The sequence below is a fragment of the Neofelis nebulosa genome, chromosome 4, assembly GCF_028018385.1.
Source record: "Neofelis nebulosa isolate mNeoNeb1 chromosome 4, mNeoNeb1.pri, whole genome shotgun sequence".
In the NCBI taxonomy this organism is placed as follows: domain Eukaryota; kingdom Metazoa; phylum Chordata; class Mammalia; order Carnivora; family Felidae; genus Neofelis; species Neofelis nebulosa.
In genome coordinates this window covers 58,000,724-58,024,522 of record NC_080785.1, presented here as the reverse complement: position 1 = coordinate 58,024,522, position 23,799 = coordinate 58,000,724, and the positions used below count along the sequence as shown (strand labels likewise).

The 23,799-nt window shown below is 36.3% G+C and overlaps 1 protein-coding gene across 11 annotated transcripts in view; it reads left to right on the top strand.

Moving 5' to 3' along the window:
• Positions 1 to 23,799, top strand: part of HDAC9 (histone deacetylase 9) — a 938,649-nt gene that overhangs the window by 874,124 nt on the left and 40,726 nt on the right. For all 11 annotated transcript variants that reach the window (XR_009260421.1, XM_058724883.1, XM_058724881.1 and 8 more), the window contains one exon: positions 8,082 to 8,166. Coding sequence is in view for 10 of the 11 variants with exons in the window: in XM_058724883.1 (XP_058580866.1) it covers positions 8,082 to 8,166 (85 nt within the window). In the remaining variant the exon portion in view is untranslated. The remainder of the gene's footprint in view (positions 1 to 8,081; positions 8,167 to 23,799) is intronic.

The window sequence follows — 23,799 nt, the reverse complement described above, 5'->3', positions numbered from 1 at the left end:
GTTTTCAAGAACAAACCATATTTGGGGACATAAAGCAAATTTCAATAAATTTCAATTGGATTCATATAGACTATAACTTCTTACCATAGTGAAATTAAACCAGAATCAATATTACATAATACAAACAAATGGAAACACAATCCATGGTTATGGATTAGAAGACCTGATATTGTTAAAATGTTCATACTTCCCAAAGTGCATATTCAGTGCAATCCATATCAAAATCCCAATGGCATATTTTACAGGAATAGAAAAAAAAATAATTCATATGAAACCACAACAGACCATAAATAAACAAATCAGTCGTAAAAAAAGAAGAACAAAGCTGGAGTCTTCACACCTCCTGATTTCAAAATAGATTACACAGGTTGGTAATTAAAATAGTACGGCAATGCCATAAAGGTAGACTTGGAGACCAAGAGAAAGCACATAAATAAATCTACAGACCTACATGGTTAACTGATTCATACATATACGGTCCCAAGAATACATATTGGAGAAAGAGTAATCTCTTGAACAAATGGTGGGAAAACTGGTATGTATTTATAAAAGAATGAAACTGGACCCTTATCTTATCTCATATACAAAAATAAACTCAAAATGTATTAAGATTTGAATGTAAAACCCAAAACTGTGAAACTCCTAAAAGAAACCAGGGAAAGTTTCATGACTTTGGTCTTGACAGTGATTTCCTGGATATGACACCAAAAGCACTGGCAACAAAACCAAGAATAAACAAGACTATCAGATTAAAAAGCTGTACAGCAAAAGAAACAATCAACAGAGTGTAAAGGCAATCTATGGAATTGGAAAAAATATTTGCAAACCATATATCTGATAAGGCATCTAAAAAATATAAGAACTTTTAACACTATGGACTAAAGACTTGAACAGAAATTTCTCCAAAGAAGACATATACTGGCCACAAAGTATATGAAAAAATGTTTAATGTCACTAATCATCAAGAAATGCAAGTCAAAACCACAAGGAGATGTCACCTCACATCTGTTAGTATGACTATTATCAAAAATGGCACAAAGATGAGTGTTGGCAAGGACGTGGAGAAATTAGAACCCTTGCATGCTATTGGTGGGAATACAGAATGGTACAACTGTTCTAGAAAACAGTATACAGGGCCCTCAAAAAGTTAAATATAAAACTGCTGTATGATACAGCAAGATCAGGATCTTGAGGAGATAATAGCCCTCCCATAATCATTGCAGCACTACTTACCAAGGACAAGATGTGGACACAAGCTAAATGTTTACTGAAAGATGAATGAATAAGAAAATGTGGTAAATACATATTATGGAATACTATACAGCCTTTAAAAGGAAAGAAATTTTGCAATATGTGAAACATGAATGAATCTTGAAGACCTTATGCTAAGTGAAAGAGTCCATTCGCAGAAAGACACATACTGCATGATTCCATTTACGTGAGGTATCTAGAATAATCGGATTCACAGACTGAGAGGGTGAATGGAGGTTGTCAGGAATTGGAGGGAAAGATAAATGAGAGTTAGTAATCAATGAGTATAAAGTTTAAGTCAAGCAAGATCAATAAGCTCTGGTGATCTGCTCTATGTCATTATTCCTGGAGTCAACAATAATGTATTATACACTTAATTTTTTAAGTGGTTGGAATTTGTGTTAAGTGTTCTTACTACAGTAAAATAAAAGTAAGATACCAATGATGTAAAATAAAATGAAGTATAAAAACAAAACTAAAAAAAAATTTAGTTATGTAATTTGAAATAAAAAACTAATTGGAAAAACTCATTTATTTGGAGATTTCAAAGTACAATATCTCATGTGCCAAAGAAATCACAGTATTAGAAAATATTTTGAGTTGAATGATTATGAAAATATGAAATATTAAAATTTGTGTCATGTATATAAAGGTGAATTTGGGGAAAATGTAAAGCTTTTAAATGTGTATATTAGAATAGAAGAAACTTTAAAATTAAAGATAGAAGTATAGAACTAAAGCAATTAGAAAATCAAAGCGTGATGGGGCGCCTGGGTGGCGCAGTCGGTTAAGCGTCCGACTTCAGCCAGGTCACGATCTCGCGCTCCGTGAGTTCGAGCCCCGCGTCAGGCTCTGGGCTGATGGCTCGGAGCCTGGAGCCTGTTTCCGATTCTGTGTCTCCCTCTCTCTCTGCCCCTCCCCCGTTCATGCTCTGTCTCTCTCTGTCCCAAAAATAAAAAATAAAAAATGTTGAAAAAAAAAATTTAAAAAAAAAAGAAAATCAAAGCGTGAATTAAACATGAAGTAAGCAAAAGATATGTATAGAGAAGAAATAATGAAATACAAAACAAATATATAATGTATAAGATATTCAAAACTCAAAGTTTAGGGGGCACCTGGCCGGCTCAGTTGGTTAAGTGTCCTACTTTGGCTCAAGTCATGATCTCACAGACTGTGAGTTTGAGCAGGCTCTGTGCTCACATGTCATAGTCTGCAGCTTGCTTCAGATTCTGTTGTCTCCCTCTCTGTCTGCCCCTCCCCCCTCTCACACTCTGTCTCTCTCTCTCTCAAAAAAAAATGAATATTAAACAAATTTTTTAAAAGGAAAAAAAAGTCAAAGTTTAGTTCTTTGAAACAATTAACAGAATTGATAGAAATCTAGCAAGACAGACAGAGAAAAGCTATGCATTACCAGTACTTGAAATGAAAAAGTAGACTTACCACAGATTTTAATGTGTGGGTTACAAAAGAATATTTAAAAAAATGTTTATGTAAAACAATTGAAATTTTATTTGAAATGGGAAATTTCTTATAAAAATATAACCTTGAAAAAACTGAATCAAGAAGACAAAAAATTTGAATGATACTATAATAATGTACAAAACTGAATCTTTTTTTAATGTTTTTATTTATTTTTGAGAGAGAGAGAGAGAGAGAGAGACAGAGCACAAGCAGGGGAGGGGCAGAAAAAGGAGGAGACACAGATCCAAAACAGGCTGTAGGTTCTGAGCTGTCAGCACAGCCCAACAGGGGGGCTTGAACTCGTGAGCCAGGAGATCATGACCTGAGCTGAAGTCAGATGCTTAACCAACTGAGCCACCCAGGTGCCCGCCCTCAAAATTGAATCTTTAAAGCCAAATTCACCAAGAGAAAGTACCATGGTGAACCCATATGGCTTCACCAGTGAATTCTACTATAATTTACACTGTTTCAGAGTAAGGGGGTAGGAGTAAGAACACAGCTAATTATTTGAGACCAGTATAATATGATACCCTAAACTTGAACAAACATTATAAGAAAGGAATATTATAGGAAAATTCTGCTCATAAGCATAAACAAAATTATAGCCATTCTTCAATATCTTAAAACCCCATAACAAAATTATGTTTAAGCCAGGAACATAACATAGTAACATTCCAAAATAAGTAATTATAATTCACCATATTAAGAGAATGATAAAGAAACATAACCATTTCAATAGATGCTAAAAAATCAGTTGATAAATTAAACACCCAATTATGACTTTTGACGAACTAGGAATAAAAGGAAAATTTTTTAACTTGATAAAGGATATTTATAAACATTCTGTAGTTAGCATCAGATTTAAGGGTGAAATATGGGAATTTTTCTTTGAAATCAAAAACAAGGAAAAGATGCTCACTTTTACTGCTTCATTTTAACAGTGCATTGGTGGTCCTAGACTGTGTAATAGGGTATGAAAAAGAAACAAAAAATAAAGTTTAAAGATAAACAGATGTCTCATTATTCACAGATGATATATTGTGTATGTAGAAAGTCTATACAAAATTACTCATTTACACATTACTGGACTTAATAACTAAGTTTCAAGAATGGTCAGTTTAAGTTCAAAAATCAACTAAAACCTCAACTAAAAATCGATTACATTGATTTAAAAATGAATTATCCGTTATTCCTTCTAGTCTTTCACCCTAAAACCATGCCCCAACTACAGCAGGTAACCAAGAAAAAAACCTATCCCACTTAGATATGTTAGTTCTGGAGGCCAAAATAAAGACAACCTCTTTATGTTTTCTTTCAATTAATCTTTCCTTCATTCAACGTATTTTTTTTTAATATTTTTAACATTTATTTATTTTTGAGACAGAGAGAGACAGAGCATGAACGGGGGAGGGTCAGAGAGAGAGGGAGACACAGAATCCGAAGCAGGCTCCAGGCTCTGAGCTGTCAGCACAGAGCCCGACGCGGGGCTCGAACCCACGAACCATGAGATCATGACCTGAGCTGAAGTCAGATGCTTAACCGACTGAGCCACCCAGGTGCCCCCATTCAACATATTTTTTTTTTTTTTTTAATTTTTTTTTCAACGTTTTTTATTTATTTTTGGGACAGAGAGAGACAGAGCATGAACGGGGGAGGGGCAGAGAGAGAGGGAGACACAGAACCGGAAACAGGCTCCAGGCTCCGAGCCATCAGCCCAGAGCCTGACGCGGGGCTCGAACTCACGGACCGCGAGATCGTGACCTGGCTGAAGTCGGACGCTTAACCGACTGCGCCACCCAGGCGCCCCTCAACATATTTTTTTAATGCCCACCATATACCAGGCTATATCTTTGCCTTTAAAGGGCTCACAACAAAGTGGAAAATGACAGACGTGGCTTACTACAAAAATGTGTAGAGTAAACATGAATATTTATGTGGAAAGGAAGAACAGAAGTAGAAGCCATTTGCCCTCACAGAGAATTTTAGAAAAGATTTCACAGAGCAGGCAATGTTCGTATTGGTCCTCGGATGATTTAGCAAGGTTTCACCAATTCAAATAAGGATAGAGAAAATAGAATTTAGAAGAAACAGAATAAATAAAGGCATTAAAGTGTGGAAATACTGGGCGTATTTGGGAAACATAAAAGCTAACAAGAGTAGTTAGTAGATCCTCTGCTTGATTGATGTATACATCAGTTCTCATGTACCTAATTGCAAAATCTCTGTTTAGCCTTTTCTCTGTTCAGTTCTGAATCATGAAAATAATAAAGTTGATTTTCTTGTCTCATGAATACAGAGTAAATATTAAAACTCTTACTCAAGAGCGTCTCCAAGGATACCTTTGCCTATTTCTATAAATGCATGTTAGTCAACTAAAATGATTTTGATTAAATGGTCTGATTCTAAAGAATCTGAAAATTACTTATTTAGAACATGATAATAGCCACAATTTTATGGTGTTTTAAAATAGCTGTAATACTTAGAAATTACACGATATGTGAAACATAGCAAACATTTGAATTATATCAATATGGTATTGCCACTTTCTGTAAAAAATATAGAAAAATAAATTTCCCTGTCACAGTCAGAAAATTTGTATAAAGAAGTTATGTAAGTAATGGTTGTGTTTAAGCTTTAGATATGCTGGATGAGAACTTCATGTGTCAAGAGGTTGTGTTAAAAATTATCTAGTGTATCTTCTTACTCCCTGATAATTATCATCACTTGATAGAATTGCTCGACAAAGATAGCATGATGGATGTGTGATATTTCCTTCATCTGCATCTGTTTTATCTTACTGTAAGTTTTGCATACAAAAGTATTGTTTTATGTAAATTACTTCCTTATTTATATTTTAATAACTCTTACTAACATTGATTAGCCTCAACAGCCAATGTTTTTGCTGTATCTTATCAGCCAAACCAAATACATAACAGAGCTTTACTGCATATTGTTAGTTTCTGTCCAAATTTAAGAAAAATGACTATTCATTTAATATTATTTCATTATAGTTAGTTATACCAATACTTATAAATATTTGTTAAATAGATGCTTCAAGCAGATATTTTAAGTGCTTATAATTTTGAATGATTAAATCAACAAACACTCTAGAAAAGACAACTCAATTCTGTGGTCTCTCTTATGAAAACAGACCCTAAATGCTACTTGCCTTCTTGCCAACTCAGAATATTACCTATTACCTTCTCTGCAGAGCTACCTAAGGAAAAATAAAGAACCTACACTGAGAACTTTCTGAATTCATCTCTGTCTGTGTGTATATCCTCAAAATGAAGCAAATTGCAGCAATTTATTGAAGATTAAATCCTCCAAATGGCATTCACCTAAAAACATGCAGGGAAATGGTTTGGGGGTTTAAATTATCAGTGTAATTGCTTTAATTCTCTAGGTTGCTTTTATAAGTAGACACAACTTTATCATATTTAACTGGCCATTCCAAATTGAAGGTTTAGTGTGGTTTGTATTTTTACTCTCAACACCCTGAATCACATTTACGTTCTACATAACCCAGATCTTAAAAATAGCCCACAAACCTCAATGCAGGAGAATTCCAGAAATGAGGTTTTTACATTAATGATCTGCCTGTAGTTTTCTTTCCAGTAGCCTGCACCTTTTAATTTGTCAGCATTTTCCCCCTAATGGCACAGGAGAGCTTTTCGAAGAACTAAATATGCTGAAATCACCTCATTGTTTTGTTCTTAGATATTTGAACGTAGGGTGATGTTTCAAAAATTTTGTTAGTAAATTCTACCTGATTTCTATTAAAAATGTTCTTTAAGCTCTGAGACTGAAGTGAAAGGAGTATTTATAAGAAAGGTAGCTCAACCCTATCTGATTCTTGAGTAAGTTTTCCAAGTAACCTACTGCCTTTGATTCATTACATCCTTTGAGTTAAGAGGGTGTTAACTAGGGTAACATATTCTTGAAGATACTATATGAAATACCAGATTTAAAAATTGATTTTAACAAATTTTAAGAATTTGAGATTACAGAACCTTTTCACTGACACTTTTTTTCTCTCTTGCTAAACTGTATTGCAAATAACCTTTTGATGTTTTAAAGGTTTTTCTTTGGCAGCTGAAAAAAACCTTCTTGAAAGTTGTATTTAGTGAATTTACCCATATATAAATATCCCTGAGCTACTCAGTTATCCTATGGCATCTGGAAGAAAGGTGCTATTGTTTTAGATTCCATGATTGAAGTATAGAATAATCAATTCAGAGAGACCCTGGGGGGAAGATTCACTCACATATGCTGTGGAAACTTGGAATTCCTGAGTTTTTAGGTTTTTTCTACAGAAAAAGAGACATAGATGAGTTCTTCAGTACAATGTCTAGTGACATCGGTTCCTTTTCAAGCCATATTATAATTTGACCATCAGTTTGAATTTGTGACTACTAACTTCAGATTTTCTAAGAAAACTCCTTTTTTTTAAATACCTTTGTTGCTATTACTTTCCTTGCTTTCTGGATTTCAATAGCTAGACAGCTATTTTGTTTGCAAGGTTCTGGGTGTGCGGTTTCTGCTGCTACACACCAAGCAACATCACCAAGGTATTCCCAGGATACATCATCAGATTTAGTTCTGCCAGAACAATCCATAAATTATTTAAAGTTCCTCTTCATTTCTCACAAAGCAATGTTTGCAAAGCTTGTCCATGAAAAATCATTGTAATTCCAGAAGATCATGATAGATTTGCAAGACAGGAATTTGTCCTGTGCTTCCACATGGACTTCTGCCTAGTTATGAATATAGTAGAAGTTAAATGAAAAATGCACAGTTATTTCCCTTTTAAACATGCAGCTTTTTTAGCTCTGGTTTTATTTGAACATTTTCTCTACCATTTCTTTAACCGCAATTGAGTAAGAGCAGCTATGTCTTATGGCTTTCTACTGTGAAGTGTCCGAAAGTGTAAGGTTGCCGGATGTAAAAATACTACGAAAGTATGGATAATAGACTGCCCACTTTCTGTCTACTGCAACTTCCCTGAGGTTTTGTTTGCAGGGCCCAGCTGCACATACAGACATGATGGAATTTGGTTTGTGAAGAACCCACAAAAATTACACAAATAACTCAGATTTTTAATGAATAATACACAGACATGCACCTGCTTCAGGGACTTCATAGATTAGTTTTGTGACCAATAGAAAAGCCCTTTGGAATTCAATTACATGGCTACAAAACAGAAAATAAAACTGGTTACACTTTTAGAACTGCTATCAGCAAAATGAAAATGTTAACTAGTTCTTGGGGCAGCCTTTTTTTTTTAGGTTGTTTCAATTTGCTTTGCTTCTGTCAGACTTACTATAAAGTCATAATATTCTGCTCTTTATTATCTACTGTTCCTGCAGCTGGAGCCGCTTGCAGAAGATATTCTCCACCAAACCCCGAATATGAATGCTGTTATTTCTTTACAGAAGATCATTGAAATTCAAAGTATGTCTTTAATTTTTTTTTTAATTTCTAATCAGGTAAATTAATTAAACATATTGAGAATGAGAACACATGAAAAACATTTGAGCTTCTCAAATATGAGAAACATATTTAGAATTCTAATTTACACACATTATGTATTATACCTAAATGTGTTACTGCCTTGCTCTTAATGTGCTTAATCTAACCTTACACTGATAACTCAGAGCCTCTATATTTAGAACCATGTTTTTCTCATATTTTCCAAGTGCTTGGATTCTTTTTTTCATTACTACCACTAAGTATCCATTAAAAAATGAAATTAATATAGAAATTTTAATTATATTGTCTAATCTTAACTAAGGGTAAGTTATCTCCTAATGATGTTAGAATTAAGGAATCATTTACTGGTTTTCAGTTTGTCAAGAGAGGAGAAAGTTAGTGAAAAAGCCTCACTACTAGAAAATCTAGGGGTCCCTGGGTGGCTCAGTTGGTTGAGCCGCTGACTTCGGCTCAGGTCATGATCTCGCAGTCTGTGAGTTCGAGCCCCACATTGGGCTGTGTGCTGACAGCTCAGAGCCAGGAGCCTGCTTCGGATTCTGTCTCCCTCTCTCTCTGCCCCTCCCCCACTCATGCTCTGTCTCTCTAGCTCTCAAAAATAAAAATAAACGGTAAAAAAAAAAATAAAAACAAAAGAAAAGAAAATCTAAACAAAGGAGGGAAAGTCAGAAACTTTACTATCAATTTCCCTTCACACACATAAACACACATACACACACTTGAAATCAAGCATAAATTAACACGAAAATTAGCATGAAGGGAAAAACCAAATGGCAAAATTATGTGTGAAGAAGAATCAGGAAAACCCTTAGCTTTGCTATTGTCCTATAGAAGCATTTTTTAAATACCACTAAAGAAACCACCTTCCAGCTTTCTAAGTTTTTTTGACTTTGCTAGCTCAGAAGCAATTTTGAGATATGGGTGTATGTGGGGTGCTGTGACTATTTACAAATCATGCCATATAGGAGCTCAAAGCAATCTCCACTTTACTTAATTTCATTATTGCCTGGATTGAGGGTCATAGGTTCCCCATAAATGTTTATTGGTTATATCATAACTGGAATAAAGTCCAAATTTCAAGGATCTTCAGAGACTAGAAATGTAAACATTCAAATATTTGGAACCAAAACCTGTCATTATATTGTCTCATTTCCACTGAGAATAAATTAAGAGACTCTATTATATATTGTTCTGGATCTTAAGGAAAGGGATCTTAAAATGATCTTTGACAGCCTTCTCATATTCATCTACATCCACTCTAATACCCCTTTCAGGTAATCAATAGTATAAAAATACCTACTTTTTATACATATTATTTTCTTTTATTCTGAGCATTCTTTTGCCATTATACACATAGATTATTAAAAGTTATTGTTCTTATGTATCTTCTGATTGTATTAAGCATTCTTTAATACTTATGATATGTTGATAGAAGATAATTTCATCAGTCATCAAGGCACAGAAGTTATGAAGAAGAATAGGTAGAGTTTCTGGCATCAAAGAGTTATAGTCCAGTGAGTGAGAGACGCTTCAATAGATCCTTCCAATATGGGGTCATGAGGTGCACTGAGACAGGAGAGAAGGAGCATTCTCTTTCTTAAGTCACTTTCAGTGGGGTTGGGAGATACTAGAAAGTGAGGAAAGTTCAAGGAAGGTTCAGGGAAGGCCTGTTGGCAGTGATAGGGCCTGAGCTTGGTCTTAAGGACTGAACACGATTTGGGCCAGATGAAGAGCGAATGTTTGGAAGAGAGTAACAAAAGCAAGCTCTCAATTTTCGCATAGGTATGAAAAAATCACAGTGTACATCTTCAAAAACTGTACTGTTGCCTTTTGTATTAGATCTAATTTCCTGGTAATAACTTTCTACTGCATGACTTTACCACTGACATTTTTGAGTGATTTTTTCAGTCTGCTCTAGCCAAACAAACCTGTTTGTCTCTTGAAAAAGACTCATTCTACTATCAAAACTTGCTCTATAAGAATTCTACCACTGTGGATTGTGAATTAGTCTTCTGTTCTAAAATGCATTCCACAGCACTGAACACTGACAACTACCCCCATTTAAAATCCCCTGTCTTTCTAAACTCCTACTGAGGATTCCATCCAGCATTTGTAAACCCAATACTTCCACTAACTCTCAACACTAACATGTGGATTTTAATTAGTAGCATTTTTCCTTAAATTTCTTCTATTATTTGAGTTTTTTGTGTACTTTATGGTCTGTTAGTCTTGGTTCCTTCTTTTGATGATAGTCAGGAGTATGGGAATCACATCTTTTCACCCCTCCATGTACCTGTGGAACAGGTTGACAGCAGGGGAGATATTTAAAGTGCATAGGGGCCTGGGAATGGAAAGCAGGCAGAGTTAAGTTGGGAGGATTTGATCTTCAAGGCCCTAGGGAATGAGAGCTTGCATCAAAGGGAGTTTCTGAAAGAAGACCTCCTCTTTCTTAGCCATGGATACATGACATAGTGGGTACTGTTGTTGGCTACTCAGCAACAATGCCTTCCTAACTTCTACTCAAAAGAAGCCTGGTTTTAGTCATGAATCCTTGCCACCAGATACCATACAACTCAGAGAAGATGAACTTATGCCCAGTTCCAGGGAAGCTGTTCTTAGTCTAAGCCTAAACTAGTTAACCCACTTAAATAGTGATTGGTTAAGGAATGGGGTATGTGACCCAATTTTGGCCACTGAGAATTAAAGATGGCTTCTTGGATGTTCAGCCTGTGCAGTCACATAACTCCACACTTATAAGGACCCAATGCATAGTTTCATGCTCTTCCTATTGTTGCCTTTAAATTCTTACTAAGTTTTGAAAAAGGGGCCCACATTTTTATTTTGCACTGGGCCCTGCAAATTATTCAGCCATTCCTGATAAAAATCAAGGTGTTAGTGATGTGAAAAGATATTTGCCAGGAAAGACTGATAGTAACATTACCACAGGGAGAACTCGAGTTGTGGTTAAGAAGGAACTGGTGAGTAAAGGTTGTAATGGGAAAGACAAATACAAGATGAGAATGGTCTCTTGTCATTTGGGACATGAAGTAGAAAACAGTGCAGAGAAAGTTGTTTGAGACTGTGGCTTTGACACTATGTGGTACATTTTTATGTAGTTCTTTGAATTGTGTGTCTTCTGGGACCATTTGAATTGTATGTCTTTGGGGCCATTCTTCCAGACTAAAGAACCAGAAAAGGGCTGCATAAGGTCCATTAAGCAATAAAATAATGTGGGTGTTTCTGAGTAACAAACTTCATAATGGCTTGAGAAATTAAAATTATGGGCTTCTGCCTTAGCAAACAATGCTAGATTTCCTTACAAACTATAAAATTGTACTCTTACTTTTATTTTTCTCTGTTTTATAACTCACTCTTTCATTTCAAGTCCTCTTACAGGGCTTCAGGCCCTTGACTAGGCTCCCCTTTTCCCCTTTGGTGGGGAAAGTAGTCAGGACCCACTACATACTTTGCAGATCCCAGTGCAAAATGAAAATGTGTGAATACTTCCTTGTTAAAAAAACACTATAATTTCATGAAGGTGACAGCAGAGCACTGAATGCAACATGCGGGCCCTTCTGTATATGGGGGTCCTTTGCAACTGCACAGGTTGCCTTTAAGGTGGCCTTTGTTTAACTGAAGAACCCCCTCTTCACATATGTCTCTGAGCATCTTGCAGGTGCCTCCTTTTAACTTTGGGAGGTGTTTGAATTGTTAGTATAGGTTGTGAAGGATTCTTTTGTGCTACGGTTTGGGACTACAGTATCAGAAAACTATGTAAATGTCGAGAAGCAGGATTTGTAGCATGTGGGAAACATTCAGGCAAGTTCCTAGATAGCCTTGTCCCAAGACAGACAGAAAGGTGCTGACAGGCCTTCTGTGAATTTCTCTTTGAGAACAGAGCCCCCCAGCTGAGGGTATGCAGGTGCTGGAGGCTGTGATTAGCATTGGCCCTTTGCCTGGCCACATGTATGGGAATATTTGGCAGCAGGATCATCCCTGTTGTCCTGTCCTTGTTTATGTTACTCATTTAGCTAAGAAAGAAAGGCCTTACGAGGCAACAGCAGGGCAATCATTATTCCTGACAGGTAATAAAGACCCCTCCTGACAGGTTAGGGTCTGGTTTCATCTCAAGATGGTGGATGTATACAAAGAATCAACTATGTTTGAGATGGTCAAGAAGCTTCTTGTTTGCACATGCTGTTCACTTTGGTAACAAGTGTTCTGCCTCATCCCTATCAAGTTTTCTAGACTTAGCTCAGATGTTATCTCTTTTGAGAAGCCATGTATGAGTCTCCCTTTATTGTTATTCTAGATTAGGTACATTTCCTGTGTGTTTTCATGGCAGAGATTGTTTTTGCTGGTGTTATTTGTTTTTAATTGCTATATTCTTTACACAGTGTCTGTCCAAGGTAGGCATTGTGCAAATGTTTATTGAATGAATAACAGTTGAATCAGTTGAATCCGTTGATCTGTCCATATTTGCCACATTTTTTTCTTAGCCCGGGTTAATTTTCTTGACTAACTAACATAACTCCTTGGCTAGCCCATGCAGATAAGAGATTGAGAAGAATAGGCAAATTATGTATGAGCTCTTTTCTTCTGTCTTCCTTAACCCATAATGATGAATCACTTCTAAGTTAGAAGGAACATGAATTACTTGTGAGCTACCACTTTCATCACTAATCTTAGAGGTGGCAGTTCTCAGAGCTGAAACTAATAGTTTGCTGGTGGCTATAATCACCAGTGAGTGATGCCAGGTAAGAGTCAGCCCAGAGAAGGATAAAGAACCCTCATCTGTATGTTTCCTTTTCTAAAACACACCCTAACAAGTTACAGAGTCCATTGAACTCTTCTTCCCTTCTTTTTCATTGTAAGGTGAGAAGCAGGGTTCCCAAATGACATTTTTCACACCAGTCCTGGCCCATGATAACATTTTTACTGATTTTGAAGGGAGGGATTATGAAGTGAGTTTTCCATAAAACTCAATCCATGTTATTTGAAAGACTATAATTTTAAGCTCTAAAACATATATTGAGTGATATTGATATTGATCTGTGAAACCCCAAAATATGAAAACCACAAGTATAGAGCCATGGTTTCCTTTTACTTACTCACTTTTTAGTAAGAAGAGTACTTTTTAAGTGTCAACCAATTTTGTAGACCTCCTGAATGGTAATAGTGATAATCATAGTATCTTTTGATCTGTGGATCAAGAAAAATATATATGTACACAAGAATTTGAGGATTCTTTACAAATTTAGCTACAACCCTCCGCAGCCGATAAGTTGAAAAACACCAGGATAGAGGATTTTAAAATGACAGTAACTCTTATATGATCCTCTCTACCACTCACAAACATGATGAGGAGCAAGTCACTTAGCTTCTCTGAGAAATTTCAGGAAGAATGGCATGGCATATCACCATAGTGCTTTTCTAAATTGGAGCTACTGTGGCAACAAAATGGCAAATAAGAAGCAAGATCATTAAAAAAATGGTTGGAATTTTCCCACTCCACCCCCCCCCCCACTTTCATCTTTTCCCCACTCTAGTGATTCTTCCCTTGTTTAGTGAATTGGAGTCTTAGAATTCCATATTATGCCAATCACAGCACAATAGTTACATAGGCCAGAATAAGGAAAGGACAGTATTTGTCATGTATGTTATTATCAAATAACACCCATGTTTCCTGCATGTAAAATTTGTCAGTAGGCCCTATTTCTTAAAACACACACACACACACACACACACACACACACACACACACACACACACACACGTATTATTATTTAGGGCAATGAGAAGTGAATTTATGGTCCTCTGAATTTATTCCACTTTTGAGGCCAATATGAAAAAGAATACAATTTTCTCACTGCAGGAGAATATACTGTGGAACTAGGTAATTGACTATAAGGTAGTCACTGATCCACTGGTTTAGGCACCACAATGAAATAAGAAGTAACAACTGATGTTGCAAGCAAACAATGGCAAGTTAATTTTGTTGATTTCATTTCTACTCTATTTCCAAGGGAGATAACTAGTTGGTAAAATAAAATATAAACACTGTTGATGTACCCACTAAGTAGATCATCAGAGCAGTATAAGAGATTTATGTATAGTAATTAATGAAACAAAGCTATTAAAGTAAGGTAAGATTTGTTCTAAAGAGACAACCATTGTTTTCTTTTAAGTGAAATGCCCTTCTCAGCCATCTCCTCCCATCTTTCTAATTCCCTTTATCCACTCCCTTATCAAGGAGAAGGGGCGTTTACATCACAATTAAGGAGAAAATCCAGATTGTTTCTAAACTGAAAGGAATTTGCATATATCTGTTGTGAGGAAACTGTCCAATATCTTGACCTCAGGGGCTATGCACATGGATTAAAGGATTGTTCCCCATATTGCAACATGCACTGCATAAATCATCTTGCAACCTTTACTAGGTTCTTTAACTCCATACCCAAAGCCTCAACCACATTAAGTTTTTTTTTTCTGCTCCTTCTTATTGTATTTTGATTTTCTACCTTTTTTTGATATATCTTTCTCTTTTCCTCTCTCCTCTACCTCCATCCTATTGAGATCCAGGAGAGAAGAAGAGATACCCACAGTGTTGCAAAGGTTTTAACTCAGAAGGATCTGAGGACTCATTTCAGTCAGGGAAGGAACATGCTCAAATCTGCACTTCACAAGATTATTATGCCTGCAAAAAGGACAGGAGATTTAGCATGGCTTATTGTCAGATGTGAGCAGTTTAAATCGGAAGGAGAATTGACTTGCGATGGTAATTAATTGGCATGGAGAGAATTGATAATTTCCAGGTATCAAGCTTGAACAACTGAGTAGTTGGTGGTGTCACCTCCTGTGATAGGGAACAGCAGAGGAAGAAAAGGTTTGGAGAGCAAGATGAATGATATTAGACTTAAGAAGATATTTGAGGCATCTGGCTGGCTCAGTCAGAAGAGCATGTGACTCATGGGGCACCTGGGTGGCTCAGTCGGTTGAGTGTCCAACTTCGGCTCAGGTCATGATCTCACATTTGTGGGTATGAGCCCCGCATCAGGCTCTGTGCCGACAGCTCAGAGCCTGGAGCCTGCTTCTGATTCTGTCTCCCCCTCTCTCTCTCTGCCCCTCCCCTGCTCATGTGCTCGCTCTCTCTCTCTCTCTCTCTCAAAAATAAATAAACGTTCAAGAAAAAGAAGAAGAAGAAGAGCTTGTGACTCTTGATCTTGGGATTGTGAGTTTGAGCCCCAGGTCAGGTGTAGAGTTTTCTTTAAAGAAGAAATTTTGTTGATTGAAATGCTTGAAATTAGGGGAAAGGCATCATCATTCTAAATATGAGTTTTTCACTACAGTGAAGTCATGGAGGGACATTAGATTAAATTATTTATACAATGTAAACCCTGTAAACTGCTAGCAAATAGTAAAGTAATAATTATTAAGTGCTTTCAGTGTGCAAGGTACTGTTCTAAACACTCTTATTAATATAGATTAACTCATTTAATCTTCCTAACAACCCTATGAGGTAGGTACTATTTTCATTTCCATTGCGGCACATCTAGGTTAATCAACTTCTCCAAGGTCACACAGTTAAAAACTGGATAAAGGCAACATCATAAATCAAGCAGTCTATCTCCAGAGTTTATAGTCTTAGCCATTATGTTATTCTATCTCACAAATAAATTCATTATTTGTACTTTTTGTGTATACTTTTTCCATTTCTTTGAAAAATGACATATTTAGGGGAAAAATCAATTTAACTGAAGATTTGGAGTTTTGTAAGTTCTGGTTAATTGAGGTTTAGTCCATTCTAGAAGGGCAGTGCCAAATTAGAAGGAGCCATGGAGCTATGAATCCACTTTGGAGCCCCTTGTAAACTTGTGAAATACATCTAATCACAGAAAAATGCAAGGATTGGCAGAATTTCAAATCCCTACCCTGTTGAGTTTAAAACCTTGACTGTTGTCAGGTGTGAGCTGCTATTTGTCATAGATTTTTTGGTTTAGACAGAGGCCTTGACGTTGCAGCCCTGGGCCAGGCAGACCTTCACTGAAGAAAAGCAGCATTAGACATTTTCCCACTATTAACCCCACCAACCCTTACTTGTATCAGAGCCAGGTCAGACTTGCACATGTGGCTCTTTGAATGTTGATTTTGAACTTCTAATTAACCATTCTCTTGACATGTTGAGACTCTGATTATTGTTTGGTGGAGCACTAATACTAGAATATACCTGAATCAAAAGGAAAATCTGCTATCTGCTTAGAGACTTAACTTGTCTGGAATTTTTTTTAATTCCAGCTGCATCTATGGTTACAAGTTTTCTTTCACTCGTGTTCTACTAAGGCAAAACTAATCAAACCACAAGAATAAATAAAACTGCGTGTTTCTAGGACTGAACACTCTTTAAGAATAGGATTGCACTAACATTAAAAAAATTTAAAAAAAAAAGGGGGGGGTTGGGACTGAGAGCATAAAAAAAAAAAAAAGAATAGGATTGCACTGTAATTATATACTCAGCTGTTAGCACCCAGATAAGCTTCACACACACATTCGATACCATTCACTGAGATAAGGCATGTTAGAAAGTCAAGTTTGGGAGAAGGTAATTTAATTGCTAGGTGTTTATATACATTACATCTAGTCCTCACACAGCTCTGCAGTGAATAATTAGTTTCCTCATCTTGTTCATTAATAAATTGAGGCTTAGCAAGTTTAGGTTGCTTGTTGAAGGTCTTTCCACAAGTAAGCAGTCAACCAAGACTTGAATTCTGGTCTGACTTTGCTGTTAAAACCCTCTTTCTTTCTGTTAAAGCATATGACCTTCCTCTTCCTCATTTCACAGTTAAGGGCAGAGTTCCACCACATTTCCTATTCCCAAGTATCCCAGGATAGACACTAAACTATACCTCTTTTAAAATATAATAGATTCTGCATACATTAAAAAAAGACTATTTTAATACATTACTGAGCTTGCTAGCATGTAAGGGAATAGGATGAAAAAACAAATAAACTGAAATTTAATAGAGTAAGTAACACAAAAAGGGAGAGTATCCCTGAGTCAAATGACAGTATCAGTGTTGTAACTGCACAATAAAGCATAAGGTCTGCATCAAAGTTGGGGATATGAATTTGATGGGTACCAGTGAGGTTTTATCTTGGTCTACTCCTGGTTCTGAAGGAAGCAAATGCACTTTCTTTCTGGAGGAAAAGTATCCCTAATTTAGACCCCAGTATATGCAGAGATGAAGTTCAACAAAATATGAATTCAAATAAATAAACATACATATTTAAATAAATGGATAAAATCAAATATACAAGGGCACAAGCCACTAGAGAAAGTCAGCAGAAAAGAGAAACAAGAGAATAATAAGCCTTATCTGTGGGGTTAAAATAGAGGAGAGGCACTATTTTCAGGGAATGATAACGGATTAAAAATACTCATTTACTTTCACTTCTCCATGGAGTTCCACTAAGATAATAAAAAAGAGGGGTTTTATGTTGTTTTCTTTTGTTTGTTTTGTTTTGTTTTTAAGACATGGACTCATAGGGATAAAGAACAAAAAAGGAAATAATAAGAACCTGGAGAACAGATGACCATCTGTTAGTGTCTTGGCAGACTTGGGGGGAAAAAAAAGTCCTAAGCCAGTACTGGCAGGTATATCTCTGATAGTGAGGGATACATCAGACCCATATGCCATAGAGTTGTTGACTCACACACCTAAGACTCTTTATTTTTTTCATTTCATTTGTTTTATCATTTCTCTTAATTCATTTTCCTTTCCTTTCTTCACTTCTGTGTCCACCTTGAAAACAGTTAATGCCCAAATTCTTTTGCCCGTCTACCTTTCAATCTGCCCTAAAAATCTTGGCCTTCTACTTTACCAATCTAATAAAATCTCTACCCTGGATATATTCTACAGAACTTTCTCCAATACTGTACCTAAGTTAACAGGTTTGCTCATGATTATCCTGAATCATAGTACTTTGGCCTCCTGTAAATTTATGATCACCAAATTCAAATGGGCCCATTATAATCCTACTGTATTACTCAGGTCAATTTACTCTCTCTCTCTCAAACTACACTTCTTCAAACTTCTCTCTCCTCAAACCTCTATCCATCTTACCTTTACCTCCCTCCTTAATCTCAGCAACAAACGTTAGAGTAAATTAAAGCTACCAAACTGCTATCTTTGAACTGTTCATTGCCATCAGCATTTAAGCATCCTAAAATACTCCTCATCTTAAAAAACAAAACAAAACAAAACAAAAAAAAAACAAAAAAAAACCAACCTCCAACTACCTCACTCCTTTAGCTTACTACCTATCTCTCTTCAACCCTTTAGGAACCAAATCTTGAAAAAATGTTTCTATCTAGCCATCTCCATTTTCTTAGTTCCAGTCCCTGTCAGAACCAGTCTAGTGTGGTTGGTCTCACTGTGGTCACAGTGGCCTTTCTGCTGCCAGATTTAAAAAGGTGACTTTTTGAAACTTTTTATTTTGAAATGATTTTACATTTAGAGAAAAGTTGCAATTATAATACAGAGTTCTCATATGACCTTCACTCAACTTCCCCTAATGTTAACATCTTGCATAACCATAGCAATAATTACAGAAAGTAACAAATTAACAGTAATATAATTCTGTTAACTAAACTATAGACAAAGGAGTCCACCAGTTCACTCTTTTCCTTGTTCTGTTCCAGGATTCAGTCTTTGATTGACACATTGCATTTAGTTGTCATGTCTCAGTCTTCTCCCATCTGTGACAGTTCCCCAGTCTTTTTATGGCCGTGGCACTTTTAAAGAGTGCTGGTCAGTTAGTTTAAAGAGTATCTTTCAGCTTTGTATTTTCTGATGTTTTTCATGAATAGATTGAGGGTGTGCATTTTGGACAAGATTACCACAGCAGTGATGCAGTTTCTTAGTGGTTCAGATCCATGGTACATAATGTGAATATGTCTTATTATTGGTGAGGTTAAACTTGATCACTTGATTAAGGAGCTCTCCAATGTGATGTTATAATGCTTCCCTATGGAATGAATAAATATGTCGGAAAGATAGTTTGCAATTATGCAAATATCCTGTTTCTCCCCAAGCTTATCCACTAATTTTAGAAGCCATTGGTAGATCGTGCCTGCTAAAATTATTACTTGAGGGGCGCCTGGGTGGCGCAGTCAGTTAAGCGTCCGACTTCAGCCAGGTCACGATCTCACGGTCCGTGAGTTCGAGCCCCGCGTCAGGCTCTGGGCTGATGGCTCGGAGCCTGGAGCCTGTTTCCGATTCTGTGTCTCCCTCTCTCTCTGCCCCTCCCCCGTTCATGCTCTGTCTCTCTCTGTCCCAAAAATAAATTAAAAATGTTGAAAAAAAAATTTAAAAAAAAAAAAAAAAATTATTACTTGGGTGTTCCAATGCTGATTTTCTATTTCCCTTACTCCTTAGAAGTAATGAGGAACTGTCCTTTCTCTTACCATTATTAATTTTGTTGCAAAGTATTCTCGCTTTGGATCTTTTTCAGGCTGGCTCCTATGTCCTTTGGACATGGTCCTATCTTTTTGTGAGCATTTTCTTAGTTTTTGGCATCACAAGATGTTCCAAGTTCACCTTGATTTTCACCTACTACTCTGAGTTCTTCAGAGAAACATAATCTATATAACAATAACTATAATAAGCGTATATATATGTGTGTGTGTGTGTGTGTGTATATATATATATATATATATGTTTATGTTATATATCTGTATATAAATAATGAGGCAGTAGATCATGCAGTTGTAACTGAGGCTGAGAATTCCAAAATCTGCACTTGGCAAGCTGGAATCCCAGAAGAATAAATAGCAGAGTTCCAGTCCAAACTCAAAGACCCAAGAACTAGGAAAACCAGTGGTTTAAGTTCTGAGACCAAAGACAAAAGATTGATGTCCCAGCTTGAAGAGAGTCAAAGAGAGTATTCTCCCTTATTTAAGTTTTTATTTTATGCAGAAAATCTGCTGAATGAAGCCCACCCACACTGGGGAGGGCAATTTGCTCTACTCAGTCTACTGACTCAAGTGTTGGCCTCATCCAGAAACACCCTCCCAGACATACTCAGAGTAATGTTTAACCAAATATCTGAGTACTCCGTGGCCCAGTAAAGTTGATAATAAAAATTAACCATCACAAGTCCATCTCTTGTCAACTTGGCACCATACACATCTCCTTAAACCATACTTAATCTCTAATTGTAGACAATAACAAGTTCATAGTGCTGCCTAACATGATACAACTTTCCTAAGTACAACTGAAAACACACCAAGCACTTCACCAGGACAGTAGCTAGAGTTTTGAGTAATGTTTGGTCTTCTCATTGTCTCATAACTTAAATTCTATAAATGTAAAATTAACAATAGTTAAATATTGTTATGCAATGTTTATTGTTATTAATAATATTATGATATAAAGTCATTGCATCTTATGTTACATGATAAAGGAGGAGAGGACAGAGGAAAACAGATATTTGCATACAGATATATTCATAATAAAATAAGGAGGAAATACTCATGACAGTTACAATCCTTGTTATGGAACTAGTCTTATGTCCATAGTTAGTATTTATAACTACCTTCTTCTGTTACCCATTCTGTATTCCCTATGCCTTCAGGAAGCAACTCAACTGGTTATGGTTAACTGGTGGAATGAATCAAACCTTCATTCTGGAATTAGTAGTCCTGAATGGATTGGGTTTTTGTAGTTTTCCACTGACCTTAATCACAGAGCATAGTGGTACCAAGGTATGCCCTAAGTGATCTGTATTCCACACATTCTCTTCCTTACTCCATTGTGGAGTAGCAGTCCAATTTTTCCTTGATAATCAGCGTTAATCATCCCAACCAGCACAGTAATTCCTTTCTTTGCCTGTTGATTCAAAGGCATAAGAAGGCCAAAGTTTTAACTTCCAGCTCAATGGAATCATCGTTATGTCCCCTGGTGGAAGCTTGGGCTAGCAGAGCATAAAGTCACAGGAGCAAGAAGTAAAAATTTTGCCAATGGTATAATATTGAGTAGTGAAACTTCCATTTTCACCCCTTGATTCCTGGACACATGAGTACTGGATATGGGAGAAATACCACCATATATTGGATTCTGGTAGAGAGTATATACATCTTCCTAGAGAAACTTGCCCCAGTCCTAAAAATATTACCAGCTGGCTTGCATTGAAACTGAACCTTTTATAGGCCATTCCACTATTGTATCAAACCAGTTACTTCTCTGCTGTCCTTTATGGTAACCACACCTACCTTGCCTTTGGTAATTGAATGCTGCCACTTGCCCCCTGCCACTCGGATCCAGTTGCTCCCACCATATTTAGGTTTCCCAATTCAATGACCACAATTCCCACTGTAGATTATGGTCTGCAGAAATAAGCAATCACAAGTCTTTTCAGGAATTCTAGTACTCGCCTTGCAAATTTATCTCATAGTCATGGTAAAAGGCATGTCTTCTGGATCCTTCCAGTGTGGATGAATAGGTCACAAAGGACAAATACACTCTAACAGTCTAATATTCCTATGTCTTCAAATCCCATTAAACCAAGGGAGTTCTTACATTTCTAAATCACTCACCGAGAACCACATTTTTGTCCATGTTTTAGCCAACCAAACAAATGAGCTGTTCGAGCCCTTCTGAATACCCCTAACTGCAACATTAAATGCAGAATCTCTGCCTAGTGAGCTCATCATTCCCTACCTAAATCCTTTTCACACTATACATTCTTCTTCTAATTGTACAATGTGGATAAGTTATTTCAACCCTCTTTACTTCAGTCTGCTCATCTGTAAAATAAAGTAAAAAATTCTATCTCACAAGGTAATTTTAAAATTATATGAAATTACATATACATTATCAGGCAAATAATAGGCATTCAAAAACTGTTTCTTACCATTTTACTTATTGTTGTGTTTCTCCCAGACCATAGCTTCATAGTCCTCTCTATAGGAATAACTCCAAAAATTTATATCTTCAGCTCAGACCTCAGATCTGAGTTCCCTATGTTTATTAAACCTCTAGTTCAGCATCTTTCCCTTGATATCACCAAAGTACATTTAGTCAACATGTCCAAAGCTATTGTCATTATTCTTTCTCTAAACTTTAGCCTCTTCCAGGTTACTTGATCCAAGTACATGGCACCCTTATACTTCCAGTTTTTCTAGGAATCTAGTTTTTATAGGAATCTAGGAATTAGTTTTTGTGTTGTTTCCATTGCTATCTACATCCTAACCATAATCCCATCCTTTTTGTTGTATCCCTTCAACATTTCATTCATCTATCCTCTTAGTTTTGTTCCCATGGCCACTCTCCCAAATCAGGTTTCCATCTTCTTTCTCCTATACCATTTCTATATCATACAAAATGGTCTGCCCACATCCACCCCTGCTTTTTCCACTTTTTTGTCTAAAGTTCTGCCAGAATAATTTTGTACAAAATAAGTCTTAGTCTGTATACCTCCTTGCTTTAAACCAGATGTCAACAAAGTTTTTCTGTACAATGTAGGATACTAAATATGTAAGGCTTTGTGTTGCAACTGCTTAATTCTTCCATTTTAGCAAGGAAGCATCCATAGCCAGTGTGTGATGAACACAGTTGTATTTAACTACAACTTAATTTACAAAAGCAGGGTGTGGGACCAACTTGGTTTCTGAAAAATGAAAAATCTGAAACAAGTGTATCTGGATGTGATGTTGAAATAACAGACACCAGTTGTGAAGGACACCTAAAATTCTGGGCTGGAAGGTGGAAAGAGAAATATTTAACATTGCTGCCACCTGGTATGCCAGGCAGGTGTGCTGTAGCCACAACTTGTGACATGCGTAAAGGTACCAAGCCGCCAGAAAGTGGGGTTAGGGAAAATGTGGGGAATAAAATGTTAGGGATGGATAAAATATATTCAAGAAATAGAGTGGGAGTAGTCCTGCATACAGCATTTACATTCTGAATGTTTTTATTTTACATTGCAGTTCCACAGTTATTTATTTTGTGATTACTTGCATATTTTGATTTTGCTATTAATACTGTTGACTGAAATGTGATCAGAAGCAAACATACCTGTTAAAAAATGTAGTGCTCAATTGCTGTTTCCTAGGAAAGTTGATAATGAACATGTATCTTCCACAAAATGTTTGTCAATGTTCATCGTTCATCATGGGGACATAATGATATCATAAATGACATGAATACTGAAGACAATAATATTGCTGAGTGAGTAGCAGTATCTACTTTAAAATTTAGTATTATTAGAAGAAAAACAAAACAAAAATAAAAACTAAAGCCAAAGATGGCAGTTTAACAAGTGCAGTTGCAGAAGGTACATTTAAGTATCACTTCGTGAAGCATGATTTTTTATTTAGATAAAATGACCATGCATCTACATTTTAAAAATAAATTTTGAATTTCAAGTGTTCTTTTCAAGCTCCAAAGTGAGGTAATGGTTGTTACATGTTGACTCCACTGAAAGAATCTCTTGGTTCAATGATACAATGTCCTTAGATGCTTCAAACAGAAAAATCAGTTAGTTCTAATAATGGTTTGATATTTTTCATTCAATTTATGGAATCAAAGTAGAGCTTTT